Source organism: Choloepus didactylus, chromosome 1 (genome assembly GCF_015220235.1).
Source record: "Choloepus didactylus isolate mChoDid1 chromosome 1, mChoDid1.pri, whole genome shotgun sequence".
NCBI lineage: Eukaryota > Metazoa > Chordata > Mammalia > Pilosa > Megalonychidae > Choloepus > Choloepus didactylus.
In genome coordinates, this window is record NC_051307.1 from 139,951,336 (window position 1) to 139,968,603 (window position 17,268).

General features: G+C 39.8%; 1 protein-coding gene across 3 annotated transcripts in view; it reads right to left on the bottom strand.

The window, feature by feature from the left end:
• Positions 1-17,268, bottom strand: part of MME (membrane metalloendopeptidase) — a 134,580-nt gene that overhangs the window by 68,453 nt on the left and 48,859 nt on the right. For all 3 annotated transcript variants that reach the window (XM_037842128.1, XM_037842136.1, XM_037842143.1), the window contains exons 4-8: positions 10,769-10,930; positions 9,718-9,798; positions 9,525-9,620; positions 9,279-9,397; positions 7,720-7,785 (exon numbers count right to left, since the gene is read on the bottom strand). In XM_037842128.1, the coding sequence (XP_037698056.1) occupies positions 7,720-7,785; positions 9,279-9,397; positions 9,525-9,620; positions 9,718-9,798; positions 10,769-10,930 (524 nt within the window). The remainder of the gene's footprint in view (positions 1-7,719; positions 7,786-9,278; positions 9,398-9,524; positions 9,621-9,717; positions 9,799-10,768; positions 10,931-17,268) is intronic.

The following is a 17,268-nucleotide window of genomic DNA, read 5'->3' on the forward strand; positions in this document are numbered from 1 at the left end:
ACTGGGGCCATGATATTTGGCAAGGTCTGTTTATTTCCTAGGAAGGAAGATTTACACAAGATGCCATACAGATAAATCCAAGCTAGTCAAAAGTCAACTTTTTTAATATATAAATTTGTGCAATATTTGTAAAAATGTCTATATCGCCTTCTGCCTTGGCCTGTACAGCACTGAGTTAGCAGTTTTAAATTATAAATCCCTGAAAAAGGATGGTATTTATCTATTCTTGTGTGATACCTCATGTTGTGCACATGATCTGGTTTAATTAATACTTTTAAAGTAGATTCTCCAGGTTTTTTGTAGAACTATTATTGTCTAGAAAGCAAGCCAGATTGGAAATCAGGAGACTACATCATGGTGACCTATAGTAGCTATTCCTGCTCATCTACTCATAATAGAACCCTCTGCTCTGTTTCCTCTTGGTGGAACTGTCCTATCAATCAAGGGTTAGAACTACCTTCCTGAGCTGTAGGGAAGGGCAGGCATTGCCAGCTAGCTGATCAGAGGACCCAATCTCCTCTGGAGGAGTAAATGACTTAAGCAAAGGAAAACAGAGCCCTTTCCTCAAAAATTGATAAACTTTGTGAGAGATGGAATTTAATTTTTTTGCATTGTGAAGCTGTGAAGGGTCCCCTTTGATGCTACAATGGAGATGCCCTGCTAGAGAAGGAAGCCAGCATGGAAGTGAGTAGAACCATGAAAACATGAGACAGGGAAAAGAGAAAGATGAGTCAGTTGAACTCCTGGAACCAACTGTGACAATTTGTATATATTATGTCCCCCAGAAAAAGCCATATTCTTTAATGCAATCTTCTGGGGGCAGACTGATCAAACTTTTTGATTAGGGTGTGACCTCTTGATTGGATGTTTCCATGGAGATTTGACCCCGCCCATTCAGGGTAGGTCTTTATTAGTTTACTGGAATCCTTTAAAGGAAGCTTGCACAGAGAGCAGAGAGATGAAAATGCCCCGGGATATGCCAAGCCAAGACCAGATGCTTGCAGACACTTGGAGATGCTTGGAGATGCAGACAGAAGGACGTTTGGAGAAGCTAGGAAAAGACAGAAGCCCAGAGACATTTTGGAGAAAGCCATTTTGAAACACAACTCAGGAGCCAAGGACCAGCAGTCGCCAGCCACATGCTTTCCCAGCTGACAGAGGTGTTCCAGATGCCATTGGTCATTCTTCAGTGAAGGTATCCTCTTGTTGATGCCTTAGTTTGGACACTTAGAACTGTAAATTTGTACCTGAATAAATCCCCTTTATAAAAGTCAATCCATTTCTGGTATTTTGCATAACGACAGCATTAGAAAACTGGAACACCAACCATGCCTGATTCTCCCTAGAACTCTTCTGTTAGGTAAGCCAAAACAAGCAAACAAAAAACAACAAACAAACAGAAATCTAAGTCAGAGTAGGTTTCTATTGCTTACTATGAATGTTTCCCAACTAATTAATGGATCCTTTAATTTATGACTTTAAGTAAGTCACTTAATCTTTTTTTGGATCTGTTTTCTTATTTGTAAAATGAGGGGGGTGGGGGACTAAATTTTTCAATGTCCCATTTAGCAATTAAAGTCTGTGCATAAGTGACTTTAATCATAAAAGATAACATATGATCCTGTCATGAAAAAAAATACAAGGCTATATATCTTTGGGTTCTGATTGCTTTAAGGCATGTTCCCTCTTTAATTGACAGAGGTACATAAACTGTAAAGGAACTGAGGTATTTAAGTTTAGGACAATAATCTGAGGAATATAATATGCATTTCTCAAAACTGCCAGAATAAAAGCAAATGAGTTTGAAAGGCAGAAATATCATTAACGAGAAAACCTTAGGTTTTGTATTTAAGGTGATAAACAGTTCTTGAAAACAAAATGAGTTATCTATTTTCATTACTCAGTGATGTAGCAACACAAGGCATTTTGCTATTCTAATGCCATACAAATGTCACAACACAAAATTCCATTCCCAAGGTATTAAAAGCAAAAAAGTACTTCCGTGAAGTGAAAATGGTCTTTCTTTGTAATTGTAGGTGCTTTTTCACAGTGTGATTAAGGGTTTAAAGATTATGGAAGAAGATTCCCCTAGAGAAGCAGGATATCTCTGAAGGAGGAATCAAGGAGGACCTGGGGAAATGCGCTTAGTTAATGATTTGACCAGAGAAATCTATGATTGTTTTAGTGGGTTATTACAGTTATCTCTCCTTAGCAAATGCATTGAGGACTGAATCTTAGTAGGAAGATCAAGAGAGAGTGAGAGCTTTAGAACAGGAAGTAGTAGTCTGTCAATGATAGCCAGAGTGAGCTGACAGTGAGGGGAGGATCCAAAGATGTTGGCCCTTGCCTTTGAGGAGTGAAGATTGCTCAGTGTTGGCTTACAGCAGTAGTTTACCAATTCTTTTTTGGCAACAGAACCCCACCATACAAATAACATCGAGTTCTTGTGATTGAAGAGGAGATGCAAACTCCCCTCATCCCCAGCTCCTGAGGCATATCTTCAGAATCTTGGACTCCATACTCTAGTTTGAAAATCATTGGCTAGAGCAAAGAAGCCAGGCTTCTCTGGTCAAAGGTAGTGGATCTTTCTTGGCAAACAGTTGGTGATCCCATGTCAATCCCCATAACTTCTCTTGGATGTTTTCAACAAAATAATGTGAAATGTAAAAGTTTGGAACTCACTGAATGTGTGAATATTCTTCAGGCAAGTAGAGTATGATAGAGAAATGGATTAAGCATGAAGCCCCAACCTCAAGGGATTGAAGACATACAGATTTTCAGAAGAGATGGAGGCAGTGACTAATTGGCCTTTATCTTTCTGTCATGGAGATAGGAGAGGATCACTAGGATCAAGGGTCTCTCTACAGAGGGGAGTAAAGGTCCAGGAACTTGGAGCCATGGGAATTTCAGAGAGGAGACAAAGGAGGTGATGCAAGAGCAGAGTATGAAGGCCCTAAGGGCCAGGAGAAAGAGGTATGTTTGCAAGTCCTGAATGGATGGTACTTTTCTTTAAAACTGAAGGTGGATTCCAGGACTAGCCTAGAACCCAAGAGTGCTAGGGCAGCTGCGGGATACTGATTACGTGCTTCGACTTGGCGGGCCTGGGCTGGGGGACCTGATCAGCCTCTGGGGAGGGTGGTGGGCACGGGCGACAGCGCCCTCCACAGCCCCCCAGGTCTGGGAAAGTGAGGCCGGAGGCAGGCCCCATTTCCTCACCCAAAATACCACCGTTAGGGGAGGCTTGCCGGAGGGAACCGCCTTTTCCCCACCCCCTTATCTTGCCCGCACACCCCCCGTTGCCAGAGCAACTCCCGCCACCACCAGTGCGCATACACTGTTGCCAGACACCGTTGCCAGAGCAACTCCCGCCCCTTTTCAAACTACCTCCGCGCCCTCTTAGAACCAATCCTAACCTCCGCACCCTCTCAGAACCAATCCTAGCCTTTATCCCCTCAGCATTGGCTTGTAACAACCCCCGCCCTCTATGCCAGCCTATATAACCTGTGCTCACCCCTGAATAAAGTCCCTTTTGTCCTTTTGTTCTACCCCTACTGGAGGAAGAGTGTCTTGTCTTTCCCTTCTCGCCGCCCTCCACACCTTGCACGCCACCGCCGGGGACCTGGCCAAGTCCCCCGCCTCGACCTCGCCTCCGGGAAAGAGCCCCAGCCGCCGGTACCCTCCGAGCAACGCCGAGAGCCGAGGGTTCAGCAACCGGCCGCCCCCCCCCCCCCGAAGCAGTAGACGCGACCGCAGGCAGCCATGGAGTGGATGTAACAACAACAAAAAAGGCCGACTGTAAAAGTGAAAAGAAGGAGAGTTTCGATTCAGAAATATGTGTGGAACTCTAGCAGACCTATCAGTGCTGACAAACTGCACCTCCTTTGGACTCCAGCTTTTAGAACATAGGCTACAAAGGCAGAATTGAAAAGAGGAAAAGGGATGGATGATTTTTAAGATGTCTGAGCTAGATGACCTGAGATTAGACCTAAATTATGTTAGGATAAGTAATCTAGGCTCAGTAAACCATTTCCATCAACTGTTGATGTCTTAGACCTCACACTTACCTAAGACTCAAGGTGAAGAATCAAGAAAGGGCCTCTCAGAGATCAGGTCCTTCTTTCTTCCTTTTCTTTCCTCTATTCCCTTCCTGCTTCTCCTTCAACCATTCATCCACTGATTCAGATATATTTATTGAATAATTACTAAGGGCCAGTAACTGAGCTAGATACTGTACATACAGCAATGAATAGATGAGACATGACACTGTTACCACTAGATTTTCAGTATTTAGAGAAAATAATATTTAAAAGAATTATGTTATATATATGTTTTGCATATATGTTATATATGTTAAATTTCACAAAAAGGAAATAACTGAAACTGTGGAACTGCAATCCAAAACATTCTTTGAAATTTTCTAACTATTTGTTAAATTGCACTTGGAAAGTTGCCACTTCTATATAAATGTTATATTCCACAATAATTAAAAAAAAAAAAAAGTATAAAAACCCCAGGGGCTATGGGAGCAGACAGAGGTCTTCACCTAGTCTAAAGTTCCAGGGAAGACCTTCATGAGGAAGGGGCATTCAAATTGGATTTAAAGAATGAGACAAAAAGGAATGGGGCTGGGCAGGTGGGGGTTGTGTGTAGAACACCGCAGGCAGAGGGAACGGGATATGTAAAAGCCTGTAAATGAGGTAGTCCATGATGATCTCTGATACATAATGATAGTAAAAATTTTTCCATCTTTATTACTTCTCGACTAGATGTTATTTACCCTTCTCACCATTTATGTTCCCTATGAAGTGATAAAACACTAAGAAAAAAATACTTAAGGGGGTTTACTTCTTTCAGATATAGAAGAGTAGTAGAAGAATTGGAATTAACCTTTATTGGATAGCCGGTGGGGATGCAGCAGGAACCAAGTGAGGGATTGCAGGAAGTGGTGATTGGGAGACAGTAGCAAGTATCATCAGGGAAATAAGAAGAAAATTGAGATTTTTTTTCCCTCTAAAAAAGAATGGCTTAAAAAAGGAGGAGGGTACAGAAATATTCTGGTAATTAGCCATGTACAGAATGGCAGGTAGATTTTATTTCATCTGCCAATTCCCTTCAACTAGAAGGAGGTTGTTTGGAGTTTAGAACACTGAGTTGAAGATTCTAAGGTCTGAGGCATGCAGGAAGGAGAACTGTGATCAAATAGCCATGGTTATGCAAGGGAAGCAGGCAGTGAGCATGCTGCATGTTTGGTAGTCTGATCCAGATTATTGGAGGGCACCTAATTTGAGATGATAGAAACTTCCAGGCTATAAGTACCCATGTTGCTGAGTCTTCGCTACCATTTTGTTCACTTGAAGTATGCTAGTATGAAGTACTACCCTTAGGAAACTGGAATGATATAATGGAAGGACTTAGAGAAAAAAAAGTTCTACCCCCAGGTTTACTACTCTTTTGCTGAGTGTCCTAAGAGAAAACTTCTGAGCCTTAGATTTTTCACCTATAAACTCTATAAACAGAATGTATTGCTGCCTCTAGATTTGATCAAAGCTGTGTTTGACTAAAGATACATATTTCCTAGATCAGTCAATGCAAACTGTGGCAAAGACCACTAAAAGTCCATTATTATCCAAGCTCACTTTCTTCTTTTTAGTTAATAGAATCTCCCTCCCTATCAACCAAATTTTAGCAAAGCATAGAACCACCTAGAACAAGACTACATTTCCCAGCTTCCTTTGCATCCAGGTGTGGCCACATGACCGTGCTCTAACCAATGGAATGTGGGCAGAAATATATGCAATTTCTGCATTAGTTACTTATGTAAGTAAGGAAATTGTTTTTCCCCTGTGGTCTAAAATGTGACCAGTGCAGTGGTGAACCAACTTTAACCAAATAGACTAATGCAATATACCAGAGGATGTTGATGTTAGAGCAACAAGATAGAAGACAGGCAGGCTTCCAGAGATTCCCATGGAGCACAACCTCTCTGGACTGCCTGCCTATCTTTGGAGAGTGACAGGAGACAGGAGTAAACTTCCCTCTTGTTTGAGCTAATGTATTTTGGGGTCTCTTTATTACAGTAGCTTAGCCAGTACCCTAACCAACACACAAATTGAAATGTCTACAGGGACCAGAAAGTCAATATAAATCAATGAATCAGCTACATGAGGACTGTTTTAGCCAGGAGAATAAATGCCCTATCTAAATAAAGGGAGCAACTAGAACAAAGCTTTGGCCAACTGCTGCTATATGGGAACACAGGGCTAAGGTTTCCAATTCTACCAGTTAATCAAGAAATCTAGATTCTTAAGTGAAATCTTCCAACTGTTTAAATGTTGGCAACTAATTCAAACTAAAGAAAGAAAAACAAATAAAACACTGCAGGTTAAACAAAAATGCCTGTAGATCAGATTCAAGCCAAACACTGCCAGTTTTTTGTGACATGTTCTAGATTATGAGAGCATTGAAGATAAAATGCACAAATACACCATTATTTTAATAATAGCATTCTGGGAGAGGGGGACTCTATCATATTAATTGTATGCATTGACTGCTAAGTATACTTTGATATAAAAAATGTTAAGTGAGATAAAAATGTATATTTTAGGATTGAAAAATTTGATATTCTTTCAGTACATACTCCTAAATATGAAAAGTATCCCTGTTGTTGATGATGACAATGTTGTATAATAAGCCAAAATTCCTCAGTCACCTTCAAATCTGCAACAGGGAGCAGCCGTACAGCTCTTGAAGCCAATAGCTAAATTGTACTGACCTTAAATATTCCATACCCATTCGATTATTTGTGCTATCAATTGTGACCTTTTGCAATGATATTTTTCTTCATTTGGATGTTTTGTAGCCATTCAAAAAGATACCTTACAGTGACGTTAATCCATATTATTTACACTTAATCAGTGAGCAAAATAAACACTGGGCACAAACAAATTGAGCTAATAATTTTAATGAACATGAATTTTCGACCGAACCACCACAGTGAGACCCAATAAGATCAACAAAGGCAAACTTAACCCACTTCGAAGCTATAAAATAATTATGAAGAAAACATTTATAGGACCACAACCTACCCCTCCCCACCTCAAAAAATACAGCAATACTGTTTTTTTCTTCTACTGTTCCTTATGTAAGTAACAGGAGCACTGAAGGAGAGTAAGGCTGAGCCCATAAGAAAGCACTCCAGAACCTTCAGCAGTTCTGTGGGGTGTGGCTCCCATTGCCAAGCTGACCAACGTTAGGGCCAGATGTGGCTGTGAAGGTTTGCCTGAGCCTCAGTCCCCTACCTGTATAGAACTTTGAAAATCAGAAGGCTCTGTGAGGGTGTTGCAGAGTTTGCTATTTCTATCACTAGACCATTCTCTGGTCCTCACTGGTCAGCTCCTAGACCAAGATAAATCTGTTCATTTCTTAAATGATCCCATTTATAGGAAAATTAAATTGTTTAAAACTGACTTTAAAAAATTTACCACATGACTTAAATACTAAGAATCAAAACACAAATAGGAATTTCAAATTTCCTGTGATTTCTTTAAACACCTTCATTCATTCTATAGAGCCTAGTTATTAAAGGTAACCCTCTAGTATGTAGTTTTAAGTATCTATCCTAAGAACATAAGATAGTTAAGTTTAAATTTGACCTTGGTCTTTTTCATTATGTTTACTCCAGTTTGTAGTTTTTCTGTTGTTGTTTTTGTTCTTTCTTACCTCTTTATATACACCAGTGCATTCATAGTAATCTCTGGAAGGGAGGCCAAGTCGTGGTTGATCAATCTATTAAAACATACATAAAAAATAAACTATTCAACAGATATAGAACAGTTGGGCAAACTACAAGATGCCTATCTATCTATGTGGAAGATCTCAGATGTCTTCTTGCTCTTTATATGGGTCTCTACCAGGCACTGAATGAATACATGATTAGGAAATGCTTTCCATACTATTTGTGATATACTGATGGATGGTTACATAATCTGGTGGACTGTACTACATATATTTGAGGAAAACAAAAGAAAACATGAACAAAAATTATACTGGGAAGGATTTTTCATGGAGAATTGAAGGTGGAGGTAAACAGAAACATGTAGGACTGGGGAGTTTTTAAACTACATATTTATAGGACCTCCTTGTTTCTTGAGGTTCTAAGGTGCTCCTCTGTGGGACATTCTCCTTTATCCCCACCTTCAGTTGGGATCTACTCTCATTGGTGGGAGTGGGTCATATCCTTCAGGTTTATTTGTATGTGTGTGTGGGGGGAGGTAGAAAATTTCTATGGTAATTCTTTAGCTTTTTAGCTCGTGGAAATCTTGGCCAGAATTTCTGGGGTGAATCCTCTACCCTAGAGGGCCATGGGAGACTCCTCCTTGGCTCTCCCAAAAGCTGCTCTGCTCAGAAGGGCTCCAGCAGACCCAGACACCAGCTGAAGTGTGGAGAAGAAACTCAGTTCTGCTCTAGTATGCCTGGTCTATGTTTCATACACAAGTAACAGCCACTCGGACACACTCATGGTTTCTGGGTGGTTGCTTCCTAGTCTCCACATGGCAAGACGGGTACAGGGGCAAACCAGGGCATTTATAGGTTAAAGTGAGAATCCTAGTCTCTTTGAAGAGTCCAGGCCAAAACAAAAGAAACACGACCCAAAGGATTAGTACAGAAAGAGCCAGAAAGCATCTCCACACTGAAAGGCGCTGCTCCCTTCCCAACTTCCTGCTCTTCTTTTAGGTGGCATCTAGATGAAAGGTTAAAGTTAAAAAGCAAAACAAAACCTAACAGCTATTTTTAAAGAATGGCATTTTATTTACTTTTATTAGAAAACAGGACAGATATTCTATAGAGAGAACCAAAATTATGCTCAAAATTCTTTTTCTGCATTCTTTTTTTTTAGGTAATTAGGAATTTATGGTTTCTAGACTTTCATTATTTATGTAAATCAGAGCATGCTCCCTTCATAACATAAAGAGAAATGAGGTACTTTTTTTTTTAAGTAGGAAGGGCCCAGAATCTTTCATTTCTTATGATTTGCTTTATGAAGAGAGAGGTGTCTTAACAGAGGTAGTGGAAGGCAGAGATGAATGTCTAAGCCACAGTGTTAGGAAAATACTTTTGAAATTTGGACTCCAGATACCTAGGACAGTGTGAATTTATTACCACTTTGCTTATGCAATTCAAATGAGAACATGTCTTTTTTCTAAATATCAATAATAACCATGCATGTGAGTTGTATTGTAATTTAAAGATAACTTTGGCTGTCTGATGCACAAACTTACATGAATTATATGGTTCATAGAGTTCTTATCATCAGTGCCAACAAAAAAATTAATAAGGACTTTTTTCCCATATTTAGAGTTCAATTGTGCAATAGATTTCTCAGCTGTCCAAGAAGTACCTAAAGCAATGAAAGGTAAAATGCATCTTTAGAAGCTTTAGTGATTAATATGATAATATGATAACATTGATCATAGATATTTATATGGAAATTATTTTTTTTTTAAAAAGAGGGAAGACTGCCTTACCATATGTTTGCTCCCAGTTTCCTGTTGCTACTGGCCACCCATATATATCTGTTAATAGTTTGAGTAAAGGTTCCCCGCCTCTGCTATCAACAGCAGCTTTTGAAAACAATGAAAATAAATTAAATACGAAGTACATGAGTATTACTGCACTAATATATGCACACTGCTAATGAAATCAAAGAATAATACTTACATTCATTTATACAAGACCTGTACAATGTTTTTGCTTTCTGCACTGCTACTATATCTTCAGTTTTGGGTTCCTGAAGGACATCTGAAATAGGGCATAAAATAAAATATATCAACATAATAGTTCACTTGCAGCTGTAATAAACATATTTTATGCAGGTTCAGTAAAAAACTTTTTCTGGATGTAGATTCACTCCCTCCTCACTTCAACACCTACAGGACAAACCAAACTCCTTACCAGATCATTGTTAGTAATGTATAATGGGAGTCAGCTTTATCAGCCAAGTTACATAAAACTATTTTTGACTGGATTATCTTTTTTTTGCGAACGGTGATGTGTACTGATCTGTCATCAACAGACACTTTTCCTTGAAATTGAGATTAAAAAGAAAACAAATAATAATACAAACGAATGTGGAATTTAATATGGATAGTCCTTCTGATGGCTGGGAAATAATTATCTTTGTGTAAATGTACTGTTCATGCACCAAATGAATTGAATGAATTGTTCTGCTTGTTTGGATGCTAGAAAATAGCAAAAATTCTTTTTATACAAAGTAACTTCTAGAAAAGAACAGAAAACAGAAGATAGGAGGGGCTAGTCACAGATTTTCTTAACTTCAGAGAGAGAGCGTCTTAACCGGGTTAGAGTAAGTATTTCTACTTTGAGGAGGCAAATCCTATAGGGGTGTCTTCTAGCAACCTCAACACATGACTGCAATAGGAACGCCATGGTGGTGGCATTTAGTGGCAAGCAACTGAATTTTTTCATCTGCAAATGGCATAAAGATGATATTTCCAGGGTTGATAAGGCTTTATCATTTGTATACCCACAAATAAAAGCAAGAGTGGTAAGAGTTACTGACATACCCATTTCCGTGCCTACCACCCCTCAGAGAGAATCAACAGTGGTCACAAATCCTGGAGGGATTATTGACTTTAATCTTTTGGCAACATACCCAGTGACCTGTGAACAGTTGTATCTTTAAAAAAAAAAGGACACATTAAGAAGAAATAAAAGGATACATTGGTTCACAGAAACAAATTCCATTAACCTTTCAAAACAACTTCTAGTTCATCTCTTAAAATGTCAAAGTTACTGTAACGGGAGCTGGTCTCAGGAATGACGTTGCGTTTCAACCACCCTCCACAGGCGTATTTGAAGAAGTCTGTACAGGGTTCAGCACTGGAATCCATGTTCTGAATCAGTCGAGCAGCTGAAAGACCAGAGAAAGAACCAGGTCAAATAAAGGTTGTATTTCTTAAGTAGTTTGGAAAAAGGGAAAAAGAGACACTTTGCTTTATCTTCATCAAAAAGTCAACTGGACAGATACTCCTTTCTTCTAATTTATATAACTGTCGACTGAAGTGGAATGACAATATTATCTGTGCACAGTCCTTCTTTCCTTTACTATAGTTAGTTGGTGTTATTCTTAAGAGGTCTGGGTCTCCCCTTTCTATCCTTCACATACATTCCACCTTCACCCCCACTTACCATAACCAAGGTTCTTGCTAGTACATATCTCAGAAGCAAAAATAATATAGGTCTACTTGGCCACCCTGGGTATGGGATTAATATGATGTCATTCTTCAATCTGCCAACTTTAGTTGCCAACTATGCTCTTTACATGCTGTGACTTTTGCTTGTCTTTGAGACTCCAAGGGGTGAAGGATTATTAAAGGATTTTATCATTTTAATGAGGATCAGAAGCTGTAGTTACTACTTCTAGGACCTTGCTTACAACAATTTTGCAACTCAAATTTGACATCTGATTTGTATTTGTTTACGTAGAGTCCATTATTATAAAAGTGGCTGTATCAGTTTGTCATTTTTTCTTATGTTCACCGTTTCATCTTTGAGAACTATGATGAAAATGCAAATCAACCAAGGTTGAGTACCTGCAATGTGCAAGACACTGTGCTACATGCTGCAGTGGATAGAAAGATGTATAAAATACAAATTATTAGCATTGAAGAGAAGAATAAAGTACAGAAGGTCCTGTAGAGCACATATGTAGAGGAGGTCCAATGTCTACAATCTGTACACCTGGAATAATTTGGGAGAAAACCCTGCCACAGCTTTCCCATCTACTTTCTTATACAAGTTGAACTGTTTTGCAGTGAAAACAAAAGAGCAATTGACAATTCATCTGTATCAAGAGAATATAAGTTCTCAAATGAGCTTTTGAAAAGAGTTCACTTTCCAAATTAATTAATTAATTGAAAACTTCAAACAATTGCTGAGCTGTGTGGATTTTCTCTACTCGGTATGGGAAATCTCTTTGCTAGCTGAACCTCAAGTGCCCCTTTCTAACCACCTTCTGGACATCTCTGCTTGACTGCTACCAGATCCTTAATACTAAACTCTCTGGCTGCCTCCAAAGCAGCTTCTCTCTAGACTATGGTATACAGCACAACCATTATCCCAGTCTCCCAGGTCATCACCTTGGGGAAAACTATTTCTCCCTCTCCCTTGGGCTTATTAACAATTCCCTTGCTCTTTTCTATACCTCTCTTTCCTTGTTCAGTGTCAGCCTAGTTTACATCTTCTTTCCCTTTGGAATAGAAGCCACCCAACTACTCATCTTGCTAGTAACATTTTCCTACTCTTATATATTCTGCACATCTTTCGTAGATTAAACTTCCCAAAACCTACTTAGCACTGGCCACTCCCTTGCTCAGACGCGTCAGAAGCTTGACATTGCTCATGTTAAACTACAAACTCTTAACTTGGCCTCTAAACTTTTGCTAGATCCAGCATACCTCTCCAACTTCTCATTTTTCCTCTCTACTTTTTTATACAAACTCTCTGCCCCATCCAGAGAGGACTGCTCAGTGAGCCGTAAACATGCCATGTGTTTTCCTACCCCTGTACCTTTCCTCCTGGTCCTTTATCTACATGGAGTTCCCTTGCCCCATCATTTTAACCCCTCCTTCCATTCATTCCAAATCCTACCCACCAATGAGGGTTCAGCTCATGTCCTATCTCTTCTCTGAAGCTTCCATGATTCCAAACTTCAGGGAATATTTCTTCCTCAGAACTTCTGAGATCTTATTGTTTCACTCAATTTTTAACATGCAGATGAGGTTATCTTTCTCTGTGGGTACCTACTCTGTCTTCCCAACCAACCTGATGATATAATTAACATCTTTGTATTCCTAATACCCAGGTGGTAGGGGCACAAGTATGTTTATGAGTGGCCTGCCCATTCAGCGTGGGTCTTGATTAGTTTACTGGAGTCCTTTAAAAAGAGCCATCACAGGCCCAGACTGCTGCAGCTAAGAGAGACTTTTTGGACAGATGCTTGGGAGCTGACTGCTTTGGAGATGCTAGCCTAGAATTTGCTCCAGAGAAGCTAAGAGAGGACAAAACACCCCAATATTCCTGAAATCGTCTATGAGTACTCTTATTCTCTCCTTATGCACATACCCGTCCCCCACTCCCACAGGTCAGATCAATTCTCATTTCACCCTCTCTAGTATCTATTTCTTCCTTTCCATTGCCACTGTTGTTTTCTATTTTATATACTCACTCATTCAGAGCAAGCTGTGGCCTCAAGCCTCTCCCCGCCCCACCCCCAGGTCATCCAGTGCTCTACAATTAGGCTAATATTATCATAACGTTTCAGCAGGCCATTTCTCCACTCCAAAGTTTTCAATATAGTCCTACTGCATTCAGAATAAAATCCAGATTCCACAGTATATTCTGGCCAACCTGCCTGAATTAAACAAGCATATTCAGTTTTTGCTGCGAAATACCTTACATTTTGCTGCTTCTGTAAATTTGACCATGCTCTCCCAATCCTAACCTTAATCCCTACTAAAATATCCCCTATTCTTTTTCCATATTTTGAAATCTCACTCATTTTCAAAGCCCAGCTTAAATCCTCATTCAGAGATGGTCTCTGGCTAACCCTGACAGTCCTTACAGAGCCCATATCAGCTTGCATCAGTCTTTTTTGTGTGCAAATTCCTCATCTCCTCACTGGATTAGGGCTCCACTAAAGTAGAGAATGCATTTTCCATTTCTCTCCAGAGCCTAATGCTATGCTCAATAAAGACTTGCCAGTGAAGACTTTAACGAGAAACCTGAGATAAATATTATGAAATTGGTCTAACAAAGGTAGAGAGAAAAAGTAATTCCCTTGAACTTAGAAGGGAAGATATGATGAAAAGGGAAGTGAAAATAAAGACCCTGAATGCATAGAGGATTTTCATGTAAAGTGAATGACCTGAAAATTGGAGTCTGATAGAACTGCTAACTAAAGACATACTGTGCTGATTTGGATATATTATATCCCCCAGAAAAAGCTATGTTCTTTAATGCAATATTGTGGAGGCAGAAGTATTAGTATTGGTTAGGTTGGAACCTTTTGATTGTTTCCATGGAGATATGACTCACCCAACCATAGGTGATAATCTGATTGAATTATTTCCATGGAACGGTGGCCCCGCCTATTCAGCATGGGTCTTGATTAGTTTACTGGAGGCCTTTAAAAAGAACCATCACAGGCCCAGACTGCTGCAGCTGAGAGAGACTTCTGGAGAGACACTTGGGAGCTGGCTGCTCTGGAGATGCTAGCCTGGAGTTTGCTCCAGAGAAGCTAAGAGAGGACAAAATGCCCCAAGAGCTGCAGCTGAGAGAGACATTTTGGAGATGGCCGTTGAAAGCAGACTTTTGCTAGCTGAGAGTTTGCCTAGGAGAAACTAAGAGAACACACCCCCAGATGCTTAGAGAGAAGCGTCCTGGGAGAAAGCCATTTTGAAACCAGAACCCCAGAGCAGATGCCAGCCACGTGCCTTCCCAGCCAACAGAGGTTTCCTGGACACCATCAGCCATCCTTTAGTGAAGATACCCTATTGCTGATGCCTTAGTTTAGACACTTTTACTGCCTTAGGACTGTAACTTTGCAACCAAATAAAGCCTCCTTTATAAAAGACAATCCATTTCTGGTATTTTGCATAACGGCAGCATTAGCAAACTGGAACACATACCAAGAATGCATTTTTAGCAATTTTATGTAACTTTTCTTTTAAAATACTTTAAAAATTTTAAACTGAATGTTGTAAAAGGCTACTGCCATTTTGGGAACAACTTCTATTTTCTTTCCCTTTGTGGGGAAATGGATGATTTATGTCAACATGGCAAAGAGCAATAAACTCCCGCTCAAGAGAATACTGATGAACAATTCTTACTACTATTTAGAAATTCTTCATACCCTTTTAAACACCCTGAGTAAAAAGGATGAGTGAGGTTCCAGTTCTGGGCTTATGTGTGCAATTCCACTGCGCACATGAAGATAACTGAACTTGCCACATCTCCCACAAGGAGGAAAGATTACCCTTCCCTTTTTGGGTTCAATTTGCTCACCTGATACCCAGTACTGTTAAACTACTTGGATGTGAACGAGAAACCAAAGAAGCAGCATTCAAACAGCTTGTGAGATACATGTGGACAAGAGAGTAAGGAAGGGGCAATTTTGCTAACTCCTTCCTGTGCCGCTTTTAAACTTTCTTTGACCAGAGAACCCATCTGACCAAGGGTGCTTTCAATCACTTCAAAGAGAGCCCTCTGTTCTGATGAATATTTTGGGGCCATGGGCCAAGGCAAGTCATGGGCTAGCACTTCTATGCTGGGTCTTTGATCAACCTTCCTTTTAATCTCTTATCATGGGTTTGATTCTCGTTTTGCACTCTATCCTCCGGACCTCCTCTGTGCTGACTTTGCTTTGAAGTCAGCAGTAGACCTGTGTGTAAAAGGGCCATAGGAAACAGAAGCATAACTGCCAAACTGGTTATAATTGTTTTTATGTTTTGTACTTTGTTTTGAATTACTCAACCTCTCCACAAAGCCACACCTGGGCTCTTCAGATGTTTCCTTATCTGTGGGTCTCTGACTTCTGAGTAAACAAATGTGATTTAAAAACAAACAAAAAATATTCACCTTAATAAGTAGAGGCAATTAAAAATCATGTGGTAAAGGCAAATGCACTGACATGAAATGTTGTTGACCAGATATTATAAAGTGAAAGAGAGAGTGTACTATGATTTTTAAAAATCCATATAAAAGCACAGAAAGTCTAGAAGGATATATATTAAAGTATTTACAGCAGTTATATCTAGGCGGAGGGATTATGGGTGTGTTTAATTTTGTAGTACTCGCTTATCTTTATTTTCCAATTTGTATGAGATGAACATGCACTCCTTCTGCAATAAGGAAAAAAAATTCATTTTTAATTTAAGAAAACAGTCATATAAAGACAAGAAAATAATCTTCCATTAATAACGAGCTTATTTCCTATGAATGATAAGTCTGAATGTTTTGGGCTGATAATAAATGACACACCATTTTTTTCCCTAACTAATCTTCTTGTAACATTCTTCCAACTTATTTAACAATAGGAATTTAGAAACAACCTGAACCACCATCTGGGAAGTTATTAATTACTATATTCATTACAGAGGGGCTATTGTATGGGTACTAGTTGGGAGATGCTGTATAAAATGGGAAAACGTTTGGCTTCTTAAATCAGACAGACCCATTTTGAATCCCAGAGCTCTACCACTTTTTTAGTAATGTACCCAAGAGCAAACAGCCAGTAAATGGTGGAGCCCCAGAACTTGCACTTAGGTGTGAAAGGAAGCTGGAAGCTACTGGCCTTCTCTCGGGGATTTAGATACAGCAAAATGGGAGTGGGTGAGAAGCCCTGACTTGCTCTCTCCCGTTCTCCTCTTTCCCACTCCTTTCCTGCCTCTTCTTCCCTTCCTCTCTTCTCTGTCATTCAATAATCAGGCTTCCTTTCTTCCTCAACTCTCAGCTTTTCTAGTCCTAATACTGGCCTCATTACCAACAGCTAGAGCTGGGGCAAAGGGAAGGAGAAAGTATCAAGACTTGGAGGGTCTGCATTGGCCAGGGAGAAGGAAAGTGAAAACAGATGAAATCTCTTCATAGTGGGGCATGCAGACAGTAAAGTGACATGTTCAAAGGCACTTCCAGGGGTGCCTCTTCTTGAGGTGGACGTGTAGCGGGGTTCCTGCCTCAGCTAACTTGGGAACATTTTGGATTATGGAGAGTGAAAAACTTCCAGTGATATATTTTATACCAGTTCTTTTTGAGTCTGGCTAAACCTGTGAATCATCTAAGAAGTGTCTGAAACACACAGATGCCCAGGATCCACCTCTGACCAATTAAATCAGAATTTCTGGTGTGGGCACAGGCATATTTTTTAAAGCTTCCTAAGCAGTTCCAATGTGCATCAGGGGTGAGAATCATAAGATTAGACAATGGAGAACATGGAATCTGAGGACAAGAGGATCCTATATTAGGAAGTAAAGTTGGTCCCATGCTTATGTGTTTCAGCCTTATTTCTTCTTGCCTTTCCGGTCTACAAATGCAAAGGGGCTCATATCAAAGCAATGCACATTTTGCAATGCACATTTTACACTGCACTTGGTCTTCTGTGAATCCCTGGCAAATTATTGCAGGGAACCTCTCCTGCTCCTCAAGCATCTAAGACTTCCATTCTGCTTCACTGACTTTGGCCTCCACAAGCAC